Raw genomic sequence first — 19,468 nt, 5'->3', positions numbered from 1 at the left:
TGTGTTAATAGTGGAGTTGAGCATTGGGAAAAGGAAACAAAGGGAATAAAATCTGATTGTAATTAAATCAAATGCTTTTCTACCAAGTGACCTACACAATCAGGTCCTCCCTAAGTAGCAAAAGAAGAGGTAGCTTGACATTAGAGCTGCAAAGATTACTTGTTAAATTGATTAGTCGATGTAAAGTTAATTGTCAACTATTTTGACAATCGATTTATTGTTTCAGTTTTCAAGTAAAAATGTCAAACATTCGCTGGTTCCAGCTTCTTAAATGTACAGATTTTCTTCTTTTCATTGTCATTTATGATCATAAATAAAGAGTCTTTGGGTTTTGGACTTTTGGGGCTCTGGGAAATTGTGATGAGCATTTTCCTCATTTTTTGGACATTTTATAGACTAAAAGATTAATTGAATAATCATGATAATAACTTAGGTGTGTTAAACAACACAGAAGGAAAAAAAAACAATCCCTGAAGCGAGCCAGATGTCTAACCCTATCACATAAGAGTCACACACACAAACCCAAAACACACACATTCATGCTCACCATATAAAAGACAGCACACTCAAACATGGTATTATGCGTGGGCATTATGCACACATGCAAACAGATAATAACAAAACACACCGTATGCATACAAGCAAAACACAAACCGATGATTTTTGCATGTACAGCACAATGCAAATACATTACATACACACTGTACAATATATTGAACACAAGAAAACACACACATGCTAACACGTGCAAATCACTGTTTCTAAACAGATGTCGCACCGCAGTAAAGTGAAGTGAGCCAACTCAGGCCAAAATCTAGAAAACTCCTGTGTTATTGTTGGTCCGGTCGTCTGACCAGCGTTGTCATTTACTATACTTCCTACAGGAAAGCTCCTTTCCTTGAGAAAAGCTTACGATTAAATCCACAGACCTGTGGGTCCTGCTCGAGAAACTACAGACATTTAACACTGACACCTGTATACAGAGGGCTGTCTGGCAGACTTAGCCCGTAAAAGTTCCTAATCTCAGAGTAAATGTTTAGTAAGGACAGAGAGAGAAGAGAGAGACGGGGGGAGGGTATACAATAAAGGGAGACAGCTGGTCTGGCAACCCTGAGGTCATGAGAGGGACAAACACATGCATACAGTGTAATGAAGTGGGTTGTGACAGAGCCAATGGAGCTCAGAGAATACATGAAATAAAATGTCTTGATTCATTATGATAAAGAGTTGGTTCACCCTAATCATAAAAAGAAATACATTTCTAATTTTCTTCTGGTGTAATAAATGCAGATGGTTTTGGTTTTATATTCATCAGGGTTGGGAATGGTATTGTGGGTTTTTAATTCCATTTGTGGTGCTCACAGCAGTGGAAATAATATTTCTCAAGCCAAAACTCTCAAGCAATATCCTATTTCTATGGAGGATCCACATCAGACACTATTAACAGCAGGGACAGATAAGCCCGTGAGAGAGCTCTGGGGTGAAAATGGGCTGTGGGCCCCTATTAATCCCCCATACACTTTCAAACCCATTTTACCAATGTGCCAGACATAATATACAAGCATGCATATCCATATATACCTTAACTTGGAACATTAAATAGTATAAAAGTAGTTCATAGATATGTACCAGCATTTAGAGCATCCCTATTCTGACTGACTTTAAATCCAATATATTGCCAAACAGGTGATAACAAATCCTCCACCATCGTCTTGTCAGTCAGTTCTCCCTACTCTCTCCATGCTAAAAGTTAAATGTGACTGCTGTTTCTCTGTGCGACCCTGCTGCTGGCCCTGCTGCTGCACAGAGAAGACGCCTGCGGCAGTTTGTAATCCAGGTGTCCTTCAACTATTGATTTTTTGTGTGCAACGCAGGTGTGGGTGGTGGGCAAGTACTGTGTGTACACCCGACCACCATGTAACACCGGGAACACTGACTACCACAGCAAGCCTAGTGCAAGGTTTAAATTGTATTATTATTTATAAGGAAAAAAGATTTGCAGTTAAAAACTAATATCATACAGATGTTTACTTCTGTTTGCATGTTTTTTTTGTGTTAAATATGAAGAAAATATGAGCAGAAGTGTTGCCAGGTGTCTGGCAAGAAATAAAGTAAAAATGTTTTTCATTAGTTAGTACAGTAAAGGTATCAATATGTTGTTGATTTAGGTTCTCAGTCATCCAGGCAGCTAAACCACGTCCAGTTGCCTACGATACATTTATATCAAAACCAAATAGTCTGAAATATTGCACTTTCTCATAGCACTTGAAAACTGTAGTGGCCCCCCTGTGAGATGACAATACCAGCAGTGGTCCCAAGCTAATTTGAGTTTGAGACCCCTGCACTAGAAGCGATATGATTTGAGTTTTGGGTTAATCCATCTTGACAGTATTTTGAAAACATCTGTTATTAAAAGCCTTCATCTCAATGGGTCTCACAGGGCTATAATAAATAGCAGACACAGTTATTTACTGAATACAGAATTGGCTTTATAGTTGATCATTTGTGAGCCCAATATTGAGATTAATTTCAAATTCAGTGCAGCTGGCCATCAGCCCAGTGGAATGAATTATGAAACCTTACTGTTGGGACTGGTGGTGAGGTTGGACATGACTTGGTGCAGTATGCGGAGCCAACTATAGTGATGTAGGTTAGTGTAGATAAGCTTACAATCTCTTGGAGTAAGTAATATTCCTGTTTACTGGACAATATTACTTATTACTCCAGAGAAATAAAACATCCTGCATATTGAATTTTCCTAAAGAGACTGATGAGGTCAAAGATAAACAAAAGATTTCATCCCTCAATGTTAAATTTATATAATGCCCACACATCAGCTGCTAAATGGGCAATAATGTGCATTGAAGTTGATACTATCAGTACTTACAATAACATACCATTCTGTAACAGTATTTACGGCAACTCGACAGTCAGGACAGCAGACCTGTCAGATCCTTGGGGTTGTGCGTAACAAATGTTTTGAAGTGTTAGTCAAACTATCGTTAAGAATGGCTTGTTGCTATGTTCAAGCATGCGCTGTGCTGTGTGTGTGTGTGTGATTCTCTTGGTATGCAGGACACATTTTCTCAGGGAGACACATCAGGCTAAATAAATATAATTTGATTGATCCATTAAAACATTAAATAATTGAGCCATCTGTGAAATGTTTACATAACCAAACACCCACCTTTATTGAGGTTCCATACTCTAGACACTTCATAAACTTTTTGAAACACTTTCTATGACAAATTCTGACTCAGTTGGGCCTTCTTGGAAATTCGGCAAATGTTATACACTAGTCCATTCTTTCTTCGTGCAAAACACATTCCTCCACTTTGCTGAATATGAAAATAAACAATAGTTACTGGCAAACTATCTTGAGAAACTGTTACACACTGACACGGACTCAATAAATATCAATAACGGTGACAGCAACCACTCTAGTGACTCAGCGCTGCTCCCACACATGCATCACATACTGCATATTTTAAAAAGCTCATTTAAATGAAAATAGGATACATTCTCCATTTTATGTAATATGACATGTAAAATCTGACCTGTAGCTTAAAATGTAACCTAGTGGCAGAATATATTTTAGAATTGCAATAAATAAATAGTAATGGGATCAAAGGTCGCAGAACAGTTTTCTTTCCGGATCACCACGCAGAAGGAAGTGGGCATCATCATCTCATGGACAAGAGGCTGGCTAACTAAGCTAACTACGAGAGCTAACATTACAGCTGATAAACATTAAAGGTCCAATTTGTAAGAAAAGTGGATTTTTGAGTCCCGTTCCCACTTGGTGTTTCTCAACTCAACAAACAAACAAAACTAAATTCTCTTTTTATAGTTGACAGCTCTGCACTTTAGCTGCTTGAGCTAACGTTAGCTTTGCAGACTGACAGGACAGAAGCTTCACAGTTGGAAATCCTGAAAAATTCATTTTAGAGCATTTAAGGCGATCCCAGTGAGCAGCGACTGGGATTTCAACGATGATTTCTAGTTGAAAACTGGGTGATATTCGGTCTGAACGTCTCAGACGCCTTTTCGCCCTCTTTTCAAGCAGTGAAAATGTGGTTGCATAATACTCATTTGTTTAATCGGTTTGATAAAAAGTTGCAGTTGCAGGTTGAAAGAGGGACAATTTGATTTTGTGAAGGCATTTCTCCAAAGTGGTATGTAGGTGTGACGTGTTCTACAGGAAGATCTAATGTCAACACATTTGTTCCTGGTCAAGACTCCACTTCTACAGTATTGTGGGTTTCAAATGTGTATTAAATGATGCATTTATTCTGATAATAAAGCATTTGACCATGTCGATGTGTGTGTGTGTGTGTGTGTGTGTGTGTGTGTGTGTGTGTGTGCGCGTGTGTGTGGGCTGACCATTGAATCTTCGTCAGTGATGAAAACGGTACAAGCCTGAGCCTGCATAAAGGACAAGATGGTTCCTGCGAACTTCCTCAGCAAAACCTCCAGACACTGCTGCTCCTCAAAGATGAGACTGGCCAGGTCCAACAGCACCTGAGGAATGCATCTCGTTCAGAGTTGTGTCTACACAGGCGAGTACACATGCCTTCAGAAACACACATCCGCACCCACCTGATTGCGTCTGTTTTCGAGCTGCGACGTCTCGTAGAGCTGAGCGTTGTGCAGGACGATGCCCGAAAAGGCCAAATAGGCTGAGAAGTCCTGTTCGAGAGGAACAGAGCAATATCTGAGCACCGTGTACAAAGAACAGTAAGGAAGCAATTACAGGAAACAAGACTGGGCTTTTGAATGGAAAAAAGATACATCAGTGAAGAAGGAGCAGAGGAAGTTGATGGATGATAAGAGGAAGGCCATATACAGGAGAAAGATGGACGGAGGTGAAGGAAGACTTTTTATATGCAGTGTATCTAGTTTGACAAGGGTCAGTTCAGCTGAGGTTATATTTCTGCAAACAGATGTAAGGCAATCTGTCAACACACTAGTGAAAAGCAACGTTTCCTGCCTATGACATTTTTTAAGTTTCAGAACACACGCTTCAAAATGTGGGTCTCAGTGAGTGAACCAGTGACCTTTACAAACCTTTTCATCCTGGTCAGTGAAGGCACCATCCTCGCCACATTTTTTATTGATAGCCTGAGCCACTCCAACTACCTGTGATGGATAGAGTGGAGGAATCATCGGAACACAAAAACACAGAAACACACAAATTGATGGATCGAGTAAAAGAGAAAGGACTAGGAGCAGAACTTCTGTTGCAGATAACACATTTATATGCACAACATGTTATTTCTGCTGCTGTGTGGTCTCTCTATCACAACAAAATTTATTTGCCAAGTTGGGGAGGCAGAGGTGCTGCTTAGCAGGCCAAAGCCAGCCAGCTCTATAGAGAAGCAGAAAGTCAAATGCAGAGCCAGACCATCTGTCGCAATAAAGACCTGGAGTTTGCTCTTATCTGGAGCCGTTTACCATCAGGAGGAGAGCTCAGAGATGACTTTTTAACTTTTGGGATTAAAAACACTTCAGTGTATCAACCTGACTGCAGGAGCAGGTCACCTCCATTTTTGGGTGTTTATGTTCTGTAATGTTGACTGCTGGAGGGGAAAGGTATATTACTTAAAGTCATTGAAACTCAGGTTTGATTCTTGTAACAGCTTAAAATGGAAAAATATAGTTGGGCATTTTGTTCGACCAGAAAGAAAATCTGAATGCAAGGTCCATTTACTAGTGTTTCATTTTTGGAGCTTTCAGGTACATCATGGGCTCAGTGTATGGAGTTTCCTCAGTTGTGGTGGAGATGGTGCAGTTGCCATCTCATGAAATTCCATACTTATAGACTGTGTTTAGCCATTTCCATCACAACTGAGAAAAGTCCATCTGCCGAAGAAGAACATTAGATTTGGCTAGTAATGGACATGAAAAACATAAATACTCGTGCCCAACATTCTGACGCTGGCTTTATACACGTGAGCCTTCCCTTGCCTGCTAAAATCAAAGTATCCTTTAAGATATACCACCATCCATCTGGTGTCAGATCCACTGAAAGTAATTAAATGCAAGCTTGCCAACTCCACACAGAATCTTCCAGTCCAGTGAAAATTGTCTTACCTCATCTCTGTGGTTCTTGATGGGAAGGCAAAGGATACTCTGGGTTTTGTAACCTGTGATCAAGTCCACTTCAGCATTAAACCGTGAGTCCTGGGGAGACAAAGCATATATAAAGAATTTAATCCCATCTATAAAAGAATAAAAACCTTTTCCTGCAGGGTCAGAGATACATTTTGGGACTGATATCAGCTTTTGATAATCAGATCAGGTCTTTCACCACTGATATTGTTGGTGCATACCTACTGAAACACTAAAGCATTCTAATTGACCATTCACTGTGGAAACTGTTCCTGATAGCTATCGCTGCTATCAGAGTTTGAATGTCAGCGAGTCTGTTCTGCTCCTTTTTAGATTTGGGATAAAAAAAAACCTCTGACACCACAAGCAACTATTCCCTCACTAATGGTCTGACAAGGAATAGCTAGACATCTTAGGAAACCAAACCTTTCGTTTTCCAGCTGAGAGTTAGCTGAGAAGATCAGAGACTGTTAGCTTATCTTAGCAAAATGACTAAAAAATGTAAGAAACAATTATGTTATATCTTGTTTGTTTAGTTTGTAAAATAAATAAATAAATAAATAAATAACAAAATTGCCTCAACGTATTCAGCCAAGAAATATTCTGGCACATACCCCTCAGCAAAACCACAAATTCAACCTTCCAGCCATGCTAGTGGCTATGCTCTGTGTCGATTGCTATGTAATTTTGTGTGAACATTTATGGTACCCAGAGTGCTCTATCTGTAGCACCACAATCAGGATGACATTTGGTTTTTAGTGACAACTATTGAATGGATCGCCATGAAACTTGCTCCAGATATCCATGGTGCCCAGAAGAGAATTGACCCTCCGTAAGTCTCGCCCATTTTTGCTCTGGTCTCCATTAAGTTGACCAAGCTTGGTACCAAAAAGAACAGAAACCTTTTTTTGTCTGAAATCATGGACGAATTACTTGAAAAATGACTAAGAATTTCGAGCGGTAAATCTTCCACGATTATCACTACAAACGGCAAGAACCAAAAGCATGAAACACATAGAAACACAAGACAACAAGGGGAGTCAGTTAGCAAACTGTCAGTTAAAAGACATTAAAAGAGAAAAACATTGATGCCATCAGCAGCTTTAGTCCACATCTCATCTCATGAACCTTAACAAACCACCTGCAGTGACGACAAAGGCAGGAACAATTTGCAGAAGCAAATTAGCGACACACATGCAGCTATCAGCGTTATGCAACACAAAATTCCACTCTTCTCCAAAGCAAAAGCCTCATATACATAGTTTTGTTAGCCCACTTGTGAGAAGGGGCACCACATGCATTGATTAATTAATCGATTGATTAATTAATTAATTATTTAATTATGAGGAAATGTCATCACATCAAATGAATCAGTCTTATAACTGGCAAGGCCTATCTGAAGCCACAGAGGAGACACAGTATGTGTTCTCCAGGCCTTGTTGTGTTCAGTGACAGGCTGCAGAGTTCAGATGCATGGAGCTAAAAAGTCTACAAAAGTACGTAAAAAAGTTGGATTACAAGAGTAAAGATCATTCATATAGCAAACAGCAGGCTTTGCTTGTGGCTTTTAGGAATCTTTGCGTTCTCAGTTTAGAGTTCTTGCCTGTTGACCACATGGCCAAGCAGAGGGGCTTTCCCACCGAGAGCGCAAAAGGGTGACGAGCAAAAGTCAAGAGCCAAGAGACCCAAAGGGACAAGAGGATGACCCGAAAGGACCGAAGGAGCCCAAAAACAGGAGGATGGCACGTGTTGTCGGCATGCTTCCGAGGAAAGAGGATCCTTAGCGTTCTTTTACTGATTACTAATTAATTCCTTTGTGTGGAAAGAAAACTGGCCTCTACTTAGAAGAGAGTAATTTGATTTCTAAATATTAGAGTTACAGTTTCATAATATCAAAATAATGATAAGTTCTGAAACAAAACATACATACATTTACAGAGTTAAGCACATAGTTCTGACTATTTCAGACACTTAACGTGTCTTATAGTAGTATAGAGAGGAGCAGGGTAAAACACACTCAAGGAGGAATGTTGGTCAGCCCACAGTTTACAGCCCTAGAGTGGTCTAGTGGTCTATCTATGTGGATGTAGTCTGTGTCTGAAGAGCAAACAAAACGTGTCACCATTATCATTACCATAATCCTCTAAACCACATGAGTCAAACGCAAGGCTGCATGTCAATTCAGGTTATTGATCAAATGTGGCCTGCCTAGCTGTAGCTGTGGTCTGCCCAGTGACACGCCCTATGCCCGCACACAGATGGGCAGTGGGAACTTCCTGCATAGATGTTTCAAAGAAGTTAAAAGCATTCCTGTGGCTCGAGGGGTGTAAACCTTCTCTTTTCTGGTAGGTTCTCATGCAAGACAAAAGTGTCCAGTTTCATTGGCATTAGCTTAATGCCTATCAAAAATCAGCAAGTTGGAATTATTTAAAGAATAACTGCATTCGTACCAAAAAGATAAACTCAGAAGCAGCACCATGGTGTATGGGTATGTCAGGACTCCTGTTGTACTGATGTAATTTGTGCTGTATAAATGTACAGTATGCTGAATATATTATTTGAACGGCCCTAATACAGTTTCACTTTGGTCACATTTTGTGCCAAGGGGCCACCAGAATCAACAAAATACAAAAGTTTCTTGTAATAGCTTTAACAAACATTGCAATGTTTTGCAAAAAAAATGTTTTTGCTATTTGAAAATTGTCTTTAACAGTATACAGAGAGAAATATGTCCAATCAAAACTCCAACACAAACCATTGCCTGTTTCACTGTGACACACTCCAACAAAAAAACACAACAGCCTTTCACTACTGCTAACCTCACTCCAGAGCAAGAAAACTATCCGCCCACAAAGTTTACATACTCAATTATCTTTCAAAACTTCAGAAATATGTGTCAGGATCAGCTGAAATCAAAAAAAACCTCAGTGAATGATAGATAACTCCCCCATGTTTCTTTCCCCAGAGATTGCATTTTGGATGCAGTACAGTGCAGGCATTGATAAGGCCATCACCCCCCAGCCTCTCTTAGACTGGGTTGACCCAGGCTGTTGGCAGACACTTCGTTAGTGCAGCCCACAGAGGACTGAACTGATGTAAACAGGCAGAGGGGGCGGTTGTTTCTCATCGCAAGGCTGAAATCAATGTAATCCTGAGAACACTACTGGGAGAGTAAAGATCCAATCAGAGAGCTGGGGAGTCCCTCAGATGACGCAGATGGACTTCATGGAAGCAGTATCAGATTCTGCAGTAGCACACACACACACACACACACACACACTTTCACACACACAGCATACACTCAGATTATCGAGAGAAACACTGTGCATTAATTGAGTCACTTACTGCACAGCATAAAACCCACACTCACACACACCCACACACACATTAATTCACACACATTGTTATGTCATGTGCATACGCACATACAATTCCACACACACAAAAACTGCTCTAACCTGAAAGCAAGCACGATTACACACACATATGCAGATACACACACACACACACTTTATTATATTACGCATATTCATATGTGTTTACAAGCATTAATTACACGCATTTGTGCACAAAGACACACCCACTCAAAACCACAATTGAACGCTCAAGGGCACTTACTTAGAAGATGCACACACACACACACAGCAAGCTAATTGGACACTGGTGGACACTCCCATCAGCCACTCTTCTTCTTTATTTGTCATTTTCTCGCCTGGTCTCCTCTCACACAGTTCTCTCTCTCTCTCTTCCTCTCTCAGTCCCATCATCATCATCATCATCATCATCATCATCATCTCGTGGTTGGCAGGCAACCAGAGGAAGGTATAAAGCAGGAAATCTCTCTCTCCGCCTCTCTCTCTCAAATGATGTCAGACGCTGATCGTGCTGTTTTGTGCTTTCTGAAGCATGAAAACAGTGATGTTTCAGAATCAGTTTGCAATTGTTTTGTGAGACATCTCTAATGTCTCCAGTGAGACAAAAAATATTTTTTGTGACAAGGGACTCACAGAAGGTCATGGATCAGAGGCACAAGGGATGATGAAGGATATTTAGAAACACTGAACATTATCATTAGGAATGGAACATGTGATTCATTTAAAACAATCTTATATTGTAAATGAGTTCTAAAAATATATTCATAATGAGTGTGTTTACACCATGACATCCCCTGATGTAAATGATTAGTCTTTGACTGGATCTCTAGCTCATCTCACAAGATGTGAAAGTATATTTTTTAGCAGTGTCCTAACGAGACAGGTTGATATTGTAATACTAAGAACATTTTATATAATAAGAGAGAAGTCTTATCAAACAGATTCATTTAATATAGAGAAAATATGTCACTATAATGTAAAAATAAATGTTAAAATTATTGTAAAAAAACAAAATTTCAACTATGAAACTTCCAACCAGTCCTTGTCAATTTTTATATTCAATGTAAATGTAGGTTAACATGTCCTCTCTTAAGGCAGTGAGTAAATATTCATCCTGCTCACAGCGATGCATGGAAGTATTTTGTTACAACATACATATTATCATATTTTAGTGAGAAAAGTTTTGCTGTTTTGTTTAACGTTAATATTAGGGATGTAACGTTATACCGACTTTCACGCTAAAGAATTTCGATACCATCTTGGGACTGTGACGGTGTCTACCGACATATCACATGGTTATTTTGCTCGTAAAGCTCATGGATCTAACAGGGTAATCGTTATACCTGCAGTCTACTATTTCTCCTTGTCATTGTAATGTTGTGTTTGAACAGCAGAGGGTGCAATCATACTGTTCAGATGACAGACTTCCGCTATTGTTGGTTCCACCCATATAAATCTTTTCTCAAAAGACCCGCCCTACTCTGCCTCTGATTGGTTGGCTTGCATTCTCTATGCTTGACTCAAACCGCTTGCCCCAACAGTAGCTCTGCTAATGTCCTACTTTGGTAAAGTTTGAGCTGCAGTAACACTCCGACCTCTTCAGCCTTTCTCCCGATATTCTGCTGCTCCTGTTGGGGTCGCTCATCCTCCGGGGCTGCTCTTCACTGCAAAAGTGTTTCAATCCTTTTTAGGTGGAGCAGATAGGCCAACTGTCTATATGGCGGATTGTTGCTAGGCTGCCCTGCCACAGCTCCACCACCAGAGCTGCCTGATTCACGAACCCAGAGACACTGTAGCTGTGTTGTACAACCAGAGTGAGGGAGGGAGGGACTGCTACTGGCTACTGTGCTGTTTTGCAAATGTACATGGTCATTTAAATGTACATTAATTGCCAATTAGACAATTTATGGCTGCTTTTTACACATGCTTAGGTCATGGTTATTTTAATTGTAATGTTTTAGAAGGAAAGCAGAAGTAGCTTAAGTGAAAAGTAAAAACAAATATTGTATACCCATTATAAATGCTACACAAATCAGATTTATTATTAAGGCACATTGTTCCTGTTAAATTTTTCTTTGTTTTTGTAATATCGTGATAAACATCGTATCGTGGACTATTTATCGTGATATCGTGAGTTTTTGGGATCGGTATATCCCTAGTTACTATGCTTGAGAAAGTTAGGTTGTGATAAAAATGCTATGTTTTTAAGACAGGGAAAGTATTTCATTAAAGTGGAATAATTTGGTATTTAGCAATACTCATGAGAAAGATGTTGTTTTTAGCAGCATCGTTGTCTTTAATGAGGTAGACTTTTCTGAGCGCTCACAAAAAAGGCAACAACCCGTCACAAAACACATGCCATATCACAACTCATAACAATAGAGGATCTGTTGATTGTTTTTGGACAAAAAGTTATAGACAATATGACAAAGGTGATGTGGGGTGATTAACCTCGATTGCTGCCTGCACAGACAGACTGCTGTATATGTGGGATTTACTGGCATGGAACTAAAACTGTTCTATCCATCTGTGCTCTCTTCAAATCCACCAGAGTACTTTGATAAAAACAGTAATTTTACCTAGCACAACATTTTAGAGAACAGTTTTAGGGTAAGTTTGTTTGTAACTTTGGTGTTTTAACATATGAATACATCATTACAGACCAGGACTGGATTCCTGGGACAGTCAGCTGAGATGATCTGGTGAATGTGACCTCTCTCTACCTGTCAAGTTGGTCAGTGCTGCTGTGTGGCCCAAGAATATCAAGGTAAAGACACAATATGAAAGAAAATCCTTCAATTGTGCTTCACAGAGTTGATTTACATTGGAAAAAGTGAAACTGTAATATTCCAATGTCCAAAGTCTTAACATTTAGCTTGAAATATTACAGACACTATGAATGTAACCCTATAAAAGATTGTAAGTTTATATTTTTTGCATATTTTTTATACACTTATTGATTGTAGAGAAAGATCGCTCATGCAAGGACACACACACTTAATAAAATGATATGACCACACAGAACAGATGCATTTAATTACAGCCACATACTCTCTCTATATATTTCTTGCCTTTACTCCCACTTTCTCTGTCCTCCACCCACACACACAAACATGACAGCCACATCTGCTTCTTTTTGAAGACACTCATAACTTTTCCAGGAGGTCGCACTTGGTGCGCAGCCAAAGACACACCCACCCATGCACTCACACAGTTACACACTTAATAGTGATATTACTACATTCCTGTCCCCTCTATCTCATCCTACTGGAATAAAAGTATTTCACTATCAGAGGATCAGATTTGCAGAAAAATAAAAGAAAGCTGCTGTCTGCAGCAGCTGGAGGGTTTAAAGGTCAGTGGCTCAGTCCGTGGCAGAGGTCACACTGTTGAAATCCAAACTGCAGCTACAAATTGGGGGGGGGGGCTTTTGCATTCGGGCTTACAGTCACCCACTTAATTTGTGTTTTTATGATACTAACTACAATTAAATGCTGCTTTTATTGAAAGCACTAGGGCTGATCCGAATGCTTCAAAGGTTCAACTGTTGCCATAGTAGTTGACATCCAAATTGGTATTAGAATGCTTTGGTTTTATTTTTGTTTTGAAGAGGAAAGAGACACTGCACCGAAAAAGAGGCAAAAGAAGAAAGACTGATTAAGAGCGTGAAAGGGAGCTCCTTGATGGCGTTTATTCTCAAAACCTGCACACATGAAAACCTGGCATGTGCACAACATACGCACACACAGGGGGAGCTTTTATAGTTAGTATATAAGTTAATTATTAGCACAATTTGAGCCTATGGCAGCAAGCTACTGTACCATTCAAGCGACTGGCCTAACCATCATGAACACTTGGGGCTCAGTATCTTGCTTGAGGAAACATTAATTATGTCAATTCATACCAATAATCAAATTTGAAAAAAAAAAAAAAAATAGAAACAACACGTGTATACTCAAACCCTTTCTGACAAATCTTGCTGCTACTGATTTTTTTTTTATTTACAGTTAGAGCAAACAATTCAATTATTATATTTGGTTATTTAGAGGAACAATATAACCTTTTGTTAAACAAACTTTTGCTTTCTTTCTTTGAGCGAGATAAGAATATTTTCATGTCTGGGGCTGAAGTCTGGATGTGGTTAGCCTAGCTTAGCATAAAGACTGGAAGCAGGTCAAAACAGCTAGCTACCGTCTGTGTCGAAAGTTTACATGTACCTATCATCATTTCTAAAGCTCACTATCATGCACAACTCACTGACATTTTATATCTCATTTGATTAAAATATAATAGACAGTTACATGATTCATGATTAGTTAGTTCATCGCTAACAATTTTGATGATCAAATTGAGTAATTCTTTAAGAAAAAGCTTTAATGTGAATATTTTCCAGTTTCTTTACTCCTTTATGACAGTTAACTGAATATCTTTGGGTTGTGGACAAAATAAGACATTTGACGATGTCGTCTTGGATTTTGGGAAACACGGACTGATATTTTTCAAAAATTTCTTACATTTTATAGACCAAACAACTAATCAATTTAGCCTCATCAGCCGCCCTGCTGTTGCTCGCTAGGAACTCCTGGTAAAAGAGGAGTATAAACCAAATCACTGTTGATACATTTCAAGGCAGGTTGGTTTGATCATTGATTTAAGAGTGAGAGTGACATTGTGTTGAAACCTGATCACTCAGAAGGTCAATGCGCTGAAACCGTCAGGGGTCAAAATGTCACCAGACACCGTGGCTAGAGAAGCATGAGAAGGGTGTGTTTGCATGTGTGTGTGTGTGTGAGTGTGTGTGCGTGTGCCTGCGTATGTCTTGTGAAGATGAACCCTCCCCAGGAGCACTTTGACCTACTTGCCCTTCCATGATCTCCCTCCCCCCTTGAGTTTTTGTCAGCAAGAACCACCAAATGTATCCAAAGAAAACACGCCTCTTTACAGGCTTCACCAGCATTCACACTGACCCCTGTAATGTAATAAAAGAAGAAAACCCATATGGCATCCTCACCTCATAAGCATTCCTGATATTGAGTGGCTGTCCCGTGGCGGCTACATGTCCCACTATGCCCTTGTTCCACTCGAGCCGGATGCAGCTACTGGAGGACTCCTCCAGTGTGGAACCCTCGGCTACATCGAAGAGGCGGCTCACCAAGAACTTCCTGTTGCAGCTGTCCTCGCCCACCTGTGACCACCACACACACACACACACACACACACACGCCACAACACTGCGTTATTATGGATCCCACTTATGTTATTGCAAGATCTGCCCTACTCCACCTCTGATTGGTTGGCTTTTTTGGTTGTGTACTCCGCATCTGATTGGTTAGCTTAACTTACACAGTAGCTCTGATAATGTCTGTTTTCAGTGGTGTCTGAACTGTAGTTTTGCGGGAATACACACTAATGTCATCGGCCTCTGACTTGGTCTTCTGCTGCTCCTGTCTGGGTCACTCACCCTCCGGAGTCGCTCTTCGCTGTGTCTCTGGGCTCGATAGGTAGCGTGGACAAGCGGGCTGCTCTGCTGCTGCTCCGCCACCCAGTCTGTCCACCTTACCTTACTAGCTCAGAGACACTCTGACATTGAAGAGCGTCTACAGCAGATGGCTGACCTGAATTGGTGGCTTTAATTTATTTGAAGTTGCATCTGAAGAGTCAATAGTGGGGTGAGAATGAAGGACTCAAAAAATACTATAGACTCTGAGCTAACCTGCGATGTTGGCTTGAATAGTGTTTCTGGTTTTAAGAATACATTAGCAGATAATAGTTTAATTTAGTATAAGTTGTTGGAAAAGTGGTAAAGAAATAAGCAATACAAAATGCTTACACGCACATTTTCTGCTGCGTTTGTGTCTTTGTGTGGTCAGCGTGCAGGCTTCTGTGTGCATGTCTCACTGTGTTTGTGTGTATGTGTGTGTGTGTGTGCGAACATGTGTGTTAATCTGCACTCACTGGCAAATCTGTCTCAGCTCCCACTTGTAATCAAAGGTTTCCATAGTGATAGTAACGTAAGTTGGTACTGGTGACTTTGACTGAAAAAAGTTGATTATATAGAGATTTCAGCTGAGGTTCACCTCAAATAATCATGCTTCTTCCTGAAAGACCGTAACTGCTATAATTTAAATAGCGTTATGGTAGAGACTATGAATGCTGCTGAGCACACGGTGAAATGTTTGTATCGTCAAAAATGTGACTAGTGGAGCAGTACTTACAGTACTTTATTGCTTGTTATGGTTTCTATATTTGCCCTTGTATTTTGACTGTATTTGTACTTGAATGTAACTGCTGCTACTGTATGGCAACCTAATTTCCCCTTGGGGAATCAATCAATCAATCAATCAATCAATCAATCAATCAATCTATCTATCTATCTATCTATCTATCTATCTATCTATCTATCTATCTATCTATCTAGTTCTTTGCTGGCAATGTTGATGAGCCACACTGTTTGTAGAATACTTTTTGAAACTTGAACTTTATTTTGTGCTCAAATTCACTAAATTTAAGCTGTTGTTAATATGGAATGGTGACGTATGAGTATAGTAGAATCTGGGTGTCATATATCATCTTCCAACAGAGTTTATATAAGCCGCGAGCTCCTTTATGAAACAGGGCAGTGTGTAGTGTGTGAGTGGTCGAGCAAGAGAAGGAGAGATAGCAATAGTGATTGTGTTCAGAGCAGCCTGGTGTTAGTCACCGGAACAGAGAGGAAAGTTTAGCAGAGAAGTTGTCTGGTGGCAGTAAATGTACAGTACGGGTTACAGTCTGACCATGAATAAACCCTGCAGCTCATCAATACACAAGAAGTCCTTCTGTTTAATGACAGCTACCACTATCCCTGCTAATATTCATGCTATTGCTTGTCCATGCTAATATCGATGCTATCGATAATGCATGCTAGTCTTGTTGATGCTAGAACGGCACTCTGGTTGAGATGGTAACAGCTACTTATGACTATTAACCATGCCCCCACTCTCTGTTTGAAAATGAGTGGGTTTGAAGGGTTTTCTAATTGACATCCATTATATCTAAGCTTCAAAGACTGAACTACAATGTAGAAAAGATGTGACGCATTTCAAAGTTTGAATGGAGTTTCTAGCTCAAAGCATGAATATTTAGTTTTGAAACTAAGTTTTGAAAATGCTCGAAAAAGTGTGAAAATATGGGAATTTTTAACCTTCTGCCAGTCATTTGAAATGAAAAACGCTGAATATTTCTGAAAGTATGAATGATATTATTAAGAAAAGTAATAGCATAATGGTCCTAACTGAGTTTATTTTGATGTTTGAATGATGTTTCTACATTAAAAAATGTGGAAAGAGTTTGTGTCAAAAAAAAACAGGCCCAGAAGGATGATAATAAGAAGTTCTGTCCGTAGTAGAACATATGTTGCTTTCAAACTGGCACAAGCATCACAGCTAACAATGTTAAACTACTATTAAACACTATAATGGTTGTAATGAGTTTTTAAAAGATGTTTCACCAGCACCCATATATACTGTTGAGTCTTATGTCTCACTTCCTCTTGCCCTGGCTGATCACAGTGCTCCAGTTAAACCAATTAGAATTTTAAAGTGTGATCCATAACCCTTTCATTCCTACCAGGAACAGTGAGTAGCGGTCTGCAGCAATCAACTCGTTGATGTGGAGGAAGATCTTGTGGCAGAGTGCTGTCACATCCAGGTGACTCGACACATCCCTCACCAGCTCCAGCAGCCTGGTGCAGCGGTCACCCCCGCTGCCGCTACCTGTCCCACTGCATCCACCTCCATTACCTCCCCCACTGACACCACCCTCACCCATCACTGAGCCCCGTAGAGGAACAGTATCACGGTCAGCGTCGCTCAGAAACGTCAGAGAGCCCTCAGAGTCTTTAACCACAATGGGTCTGAGTGGGCGGTCGAACTCTGATGCTGAGATTTTGCGAGTCGGGGTTCCAGGGGCTGGGCTGGAGACTGTGGCCGGAGATGGACAGCGGTTGTCCAGGAGGCTGAGGGTGGGTGGGAGTACGGTGGAGGCAGAGGGGGCAGTGGAGTCTGTGGAAGACTGGTGGGCCCGCTGCTGTGGAGGATTTTCTTTGGAGGCAGATGGCTGGATGGAGTGGACACGCTCAGCGAACCAGGCATTTACCATCTCCCTGTTGAAATAGAGAGCAAACTGTATCAGACACTTGGCCTTGCTGTCACAGAAGATACTGCATCTGTACAGCTGTTACAGATGTACTGTAGGTTGCAAGTAAGTAAGTGTCAGGAAGCACAGTATCACCTACAACACAGATTTATGTAGTTCATGAGTAACAGACCTTATTAATGAAGACCAGACACCCCTTACTATCACTATTTCTGCCAACATACAACCTCTGATTCCTGACAGTTAGTTGAAAGAGCAACATATTGAACAAATGAGTAAATGCCCAAGACAACACACTGGTTGAACACAAAACACAAAAGTGCACAAGAACACAAATCTCTCATCTCATCTGCCCCTGTACCAAAACCAACAGACAGATATAAAAATACCACATTCTTAAAATTGGCAATTGGTTCCAACAGTGAACAATTACGATCCCTAATATGACACACACTTGGCCCAATCAAGCAAACCAGAGCTGGGGAGTCTGGAGATGGGTGCTTCCATACTTACAACATCAGGGTTTTTCCTGCATATTCATTTTGGAGGCGGGCGCCACTGCCAATTTCCAGGCCGCCACCACTTAAAATATCTAATCGTTCCACATCTTCATCAGTTTTTTTAATATGCAATGACTGCAGTTGTCCATCGCGGCGCTGTCACGGTGCCTGACTATGGCCGCATCCCAGAATGGAAGCAAAGGAAGAAAGACATTTTCCTCGAAGAAGTTTCCTCCAGTCCAAAGAGCTTTCAGTGTCGGGCGCTGTCTTGATATTTGACCTGGTGCAGTGGTGGACTGGCCATCTGGCGCCGCATTGTTGAGCTGGTCAGGCAGTTTCACTGACAACGGCCCGTCTTGGCTTTTTACAGCCCCTAGTGCTTTATCAAGCATTAACGTCATATAACCAGGTCAAATAGGATATGATCATGATATGATAGCATGATATCATATCATATACCACATTAGATATACTAAATGAGAGGATGCATTTTGCCATCTTTTTGAGTTGTTATAAACCCAACTGATTAGCCTAAAGTATCTGAAATTGTGGTTAGTTGGCATGAATTTAAAATCACCAATCAAAAAAATTTGCAGCAGCACCAACCATTTATTGGCTAATGGATTTCCAAAGTTCTTGGTCGGGTTGGTTTGTCAGAACTACTGAATGAATTTCCACTAAACCTGGATGGAGGATGGGTCTCAACCCAGAACAGACCCTGTTAACTTTTAGTGCAGATCCAGATAAAGGGACAAATCCAGGAATTATTTCTGAACCTGCTTAAGTTGCTGCTATCTATGAGTACAAAGGGAATGGCAGAGATATGCGTTCTACAGAGTGCTATTTCAATGTGATTTGGCTTTGAAACTAGTTTAATTGAATTAAGAATTAGGATTTAAAGCAAGGCTTTGTATTTTGCAGCAGCCATCACAATGGCATCAAGCACATAATCATGGCACACTGACTTTCGATTAATTTCTTAAACATACTTTTAACTGGTTAAGAAACGGTCTCAGTTTAATACTGACACCTAGAGAGGTCAATACCTGATCTATATTGTAGCTGTATGTTAATGTTACAAGGCAAAATACAGTTATGAACTCTAAAGGAAAGGAGTTGTGACCAAAGACCTGAGACTTGACTTGGACTTCCAAGAAAAGACTTGTGAGCATCTCTGCTATGACCTACATAAGCAAACAAGCAAAAATGTTGGATATTTCTGTATAGTTATTATTCTTAATGCCCGTCACTGGGTCAGATTCTAACTTATCCAAATTGAATAAGTCATAAAATTAAAATAGCTGAGGACAAAATGAGGAATCTCACAGTCTGAGGAAAGAAGCTGCTCTG

The 19,468-nt window shown here is 40.3% G+C and overlaps 1 protein-coding gene across 4 annotated transcripts in view; it reads right to left on the bottom strand.

Moving 5' to 3' along the window:
* pde5ab (phosphodiesterase 5A, cGMP-specific, b) overlaps positions 1 to 19,468 on the bottom strand; it is a 79,214-nt gene that overhangs the window by 34,901 nt on the left and 24,845 nt on the right. For all 4 annotated transcript variants that reach the window (XM_084345037.1, XM_084345038.1, XM_084345035.1 and 1 more), the window contains exons 2-7: positions 17,091 to 17,625; positions 14,497 to 14,670; positions 6,094 to 6,183; positions 5,068 to 5,139; positions 4,600 to 4,689; positions 4,384 to 4,521 (exon numbers count right to left, since the gene is read on the bottom strand). In XM_084345037.1, the coding sequence (XP_084201163.1) occupies positions 4,384 to 4,521; positions 4,600 to 4,689; positions 5,068 to 5,139; positions 6,094 to 6,183; positions 14,497 to 14,670; positions 17,091 to 17,625 (1,099 nt within the window). The remainder of the gene's footprint in view (positions 1 to 4,383; positions 4,522 to 4,599; positions 4,690 to 5,067; positions 5,140 to 6,093; positions 6,184 to 14,496; positions 14,671 to 17,090; positions 17,626 to 19,468) is intronic.

This window comes from Pagrus pagrus, assembly GCF_965226575.1.
Source record: "Pagrus pagrus genome assembly, chromosome: 22".
Taxonomy (NCBI): domain Eukaryota; kingdom Metazoa; phylum Chordata; class Actinopteri; order Spariformes; family Sparidae; genus Pagrus; species Pagrus pagrus.
This window is presented reverse-complemented; position numbering and strand designations above follow the sequence as displayed.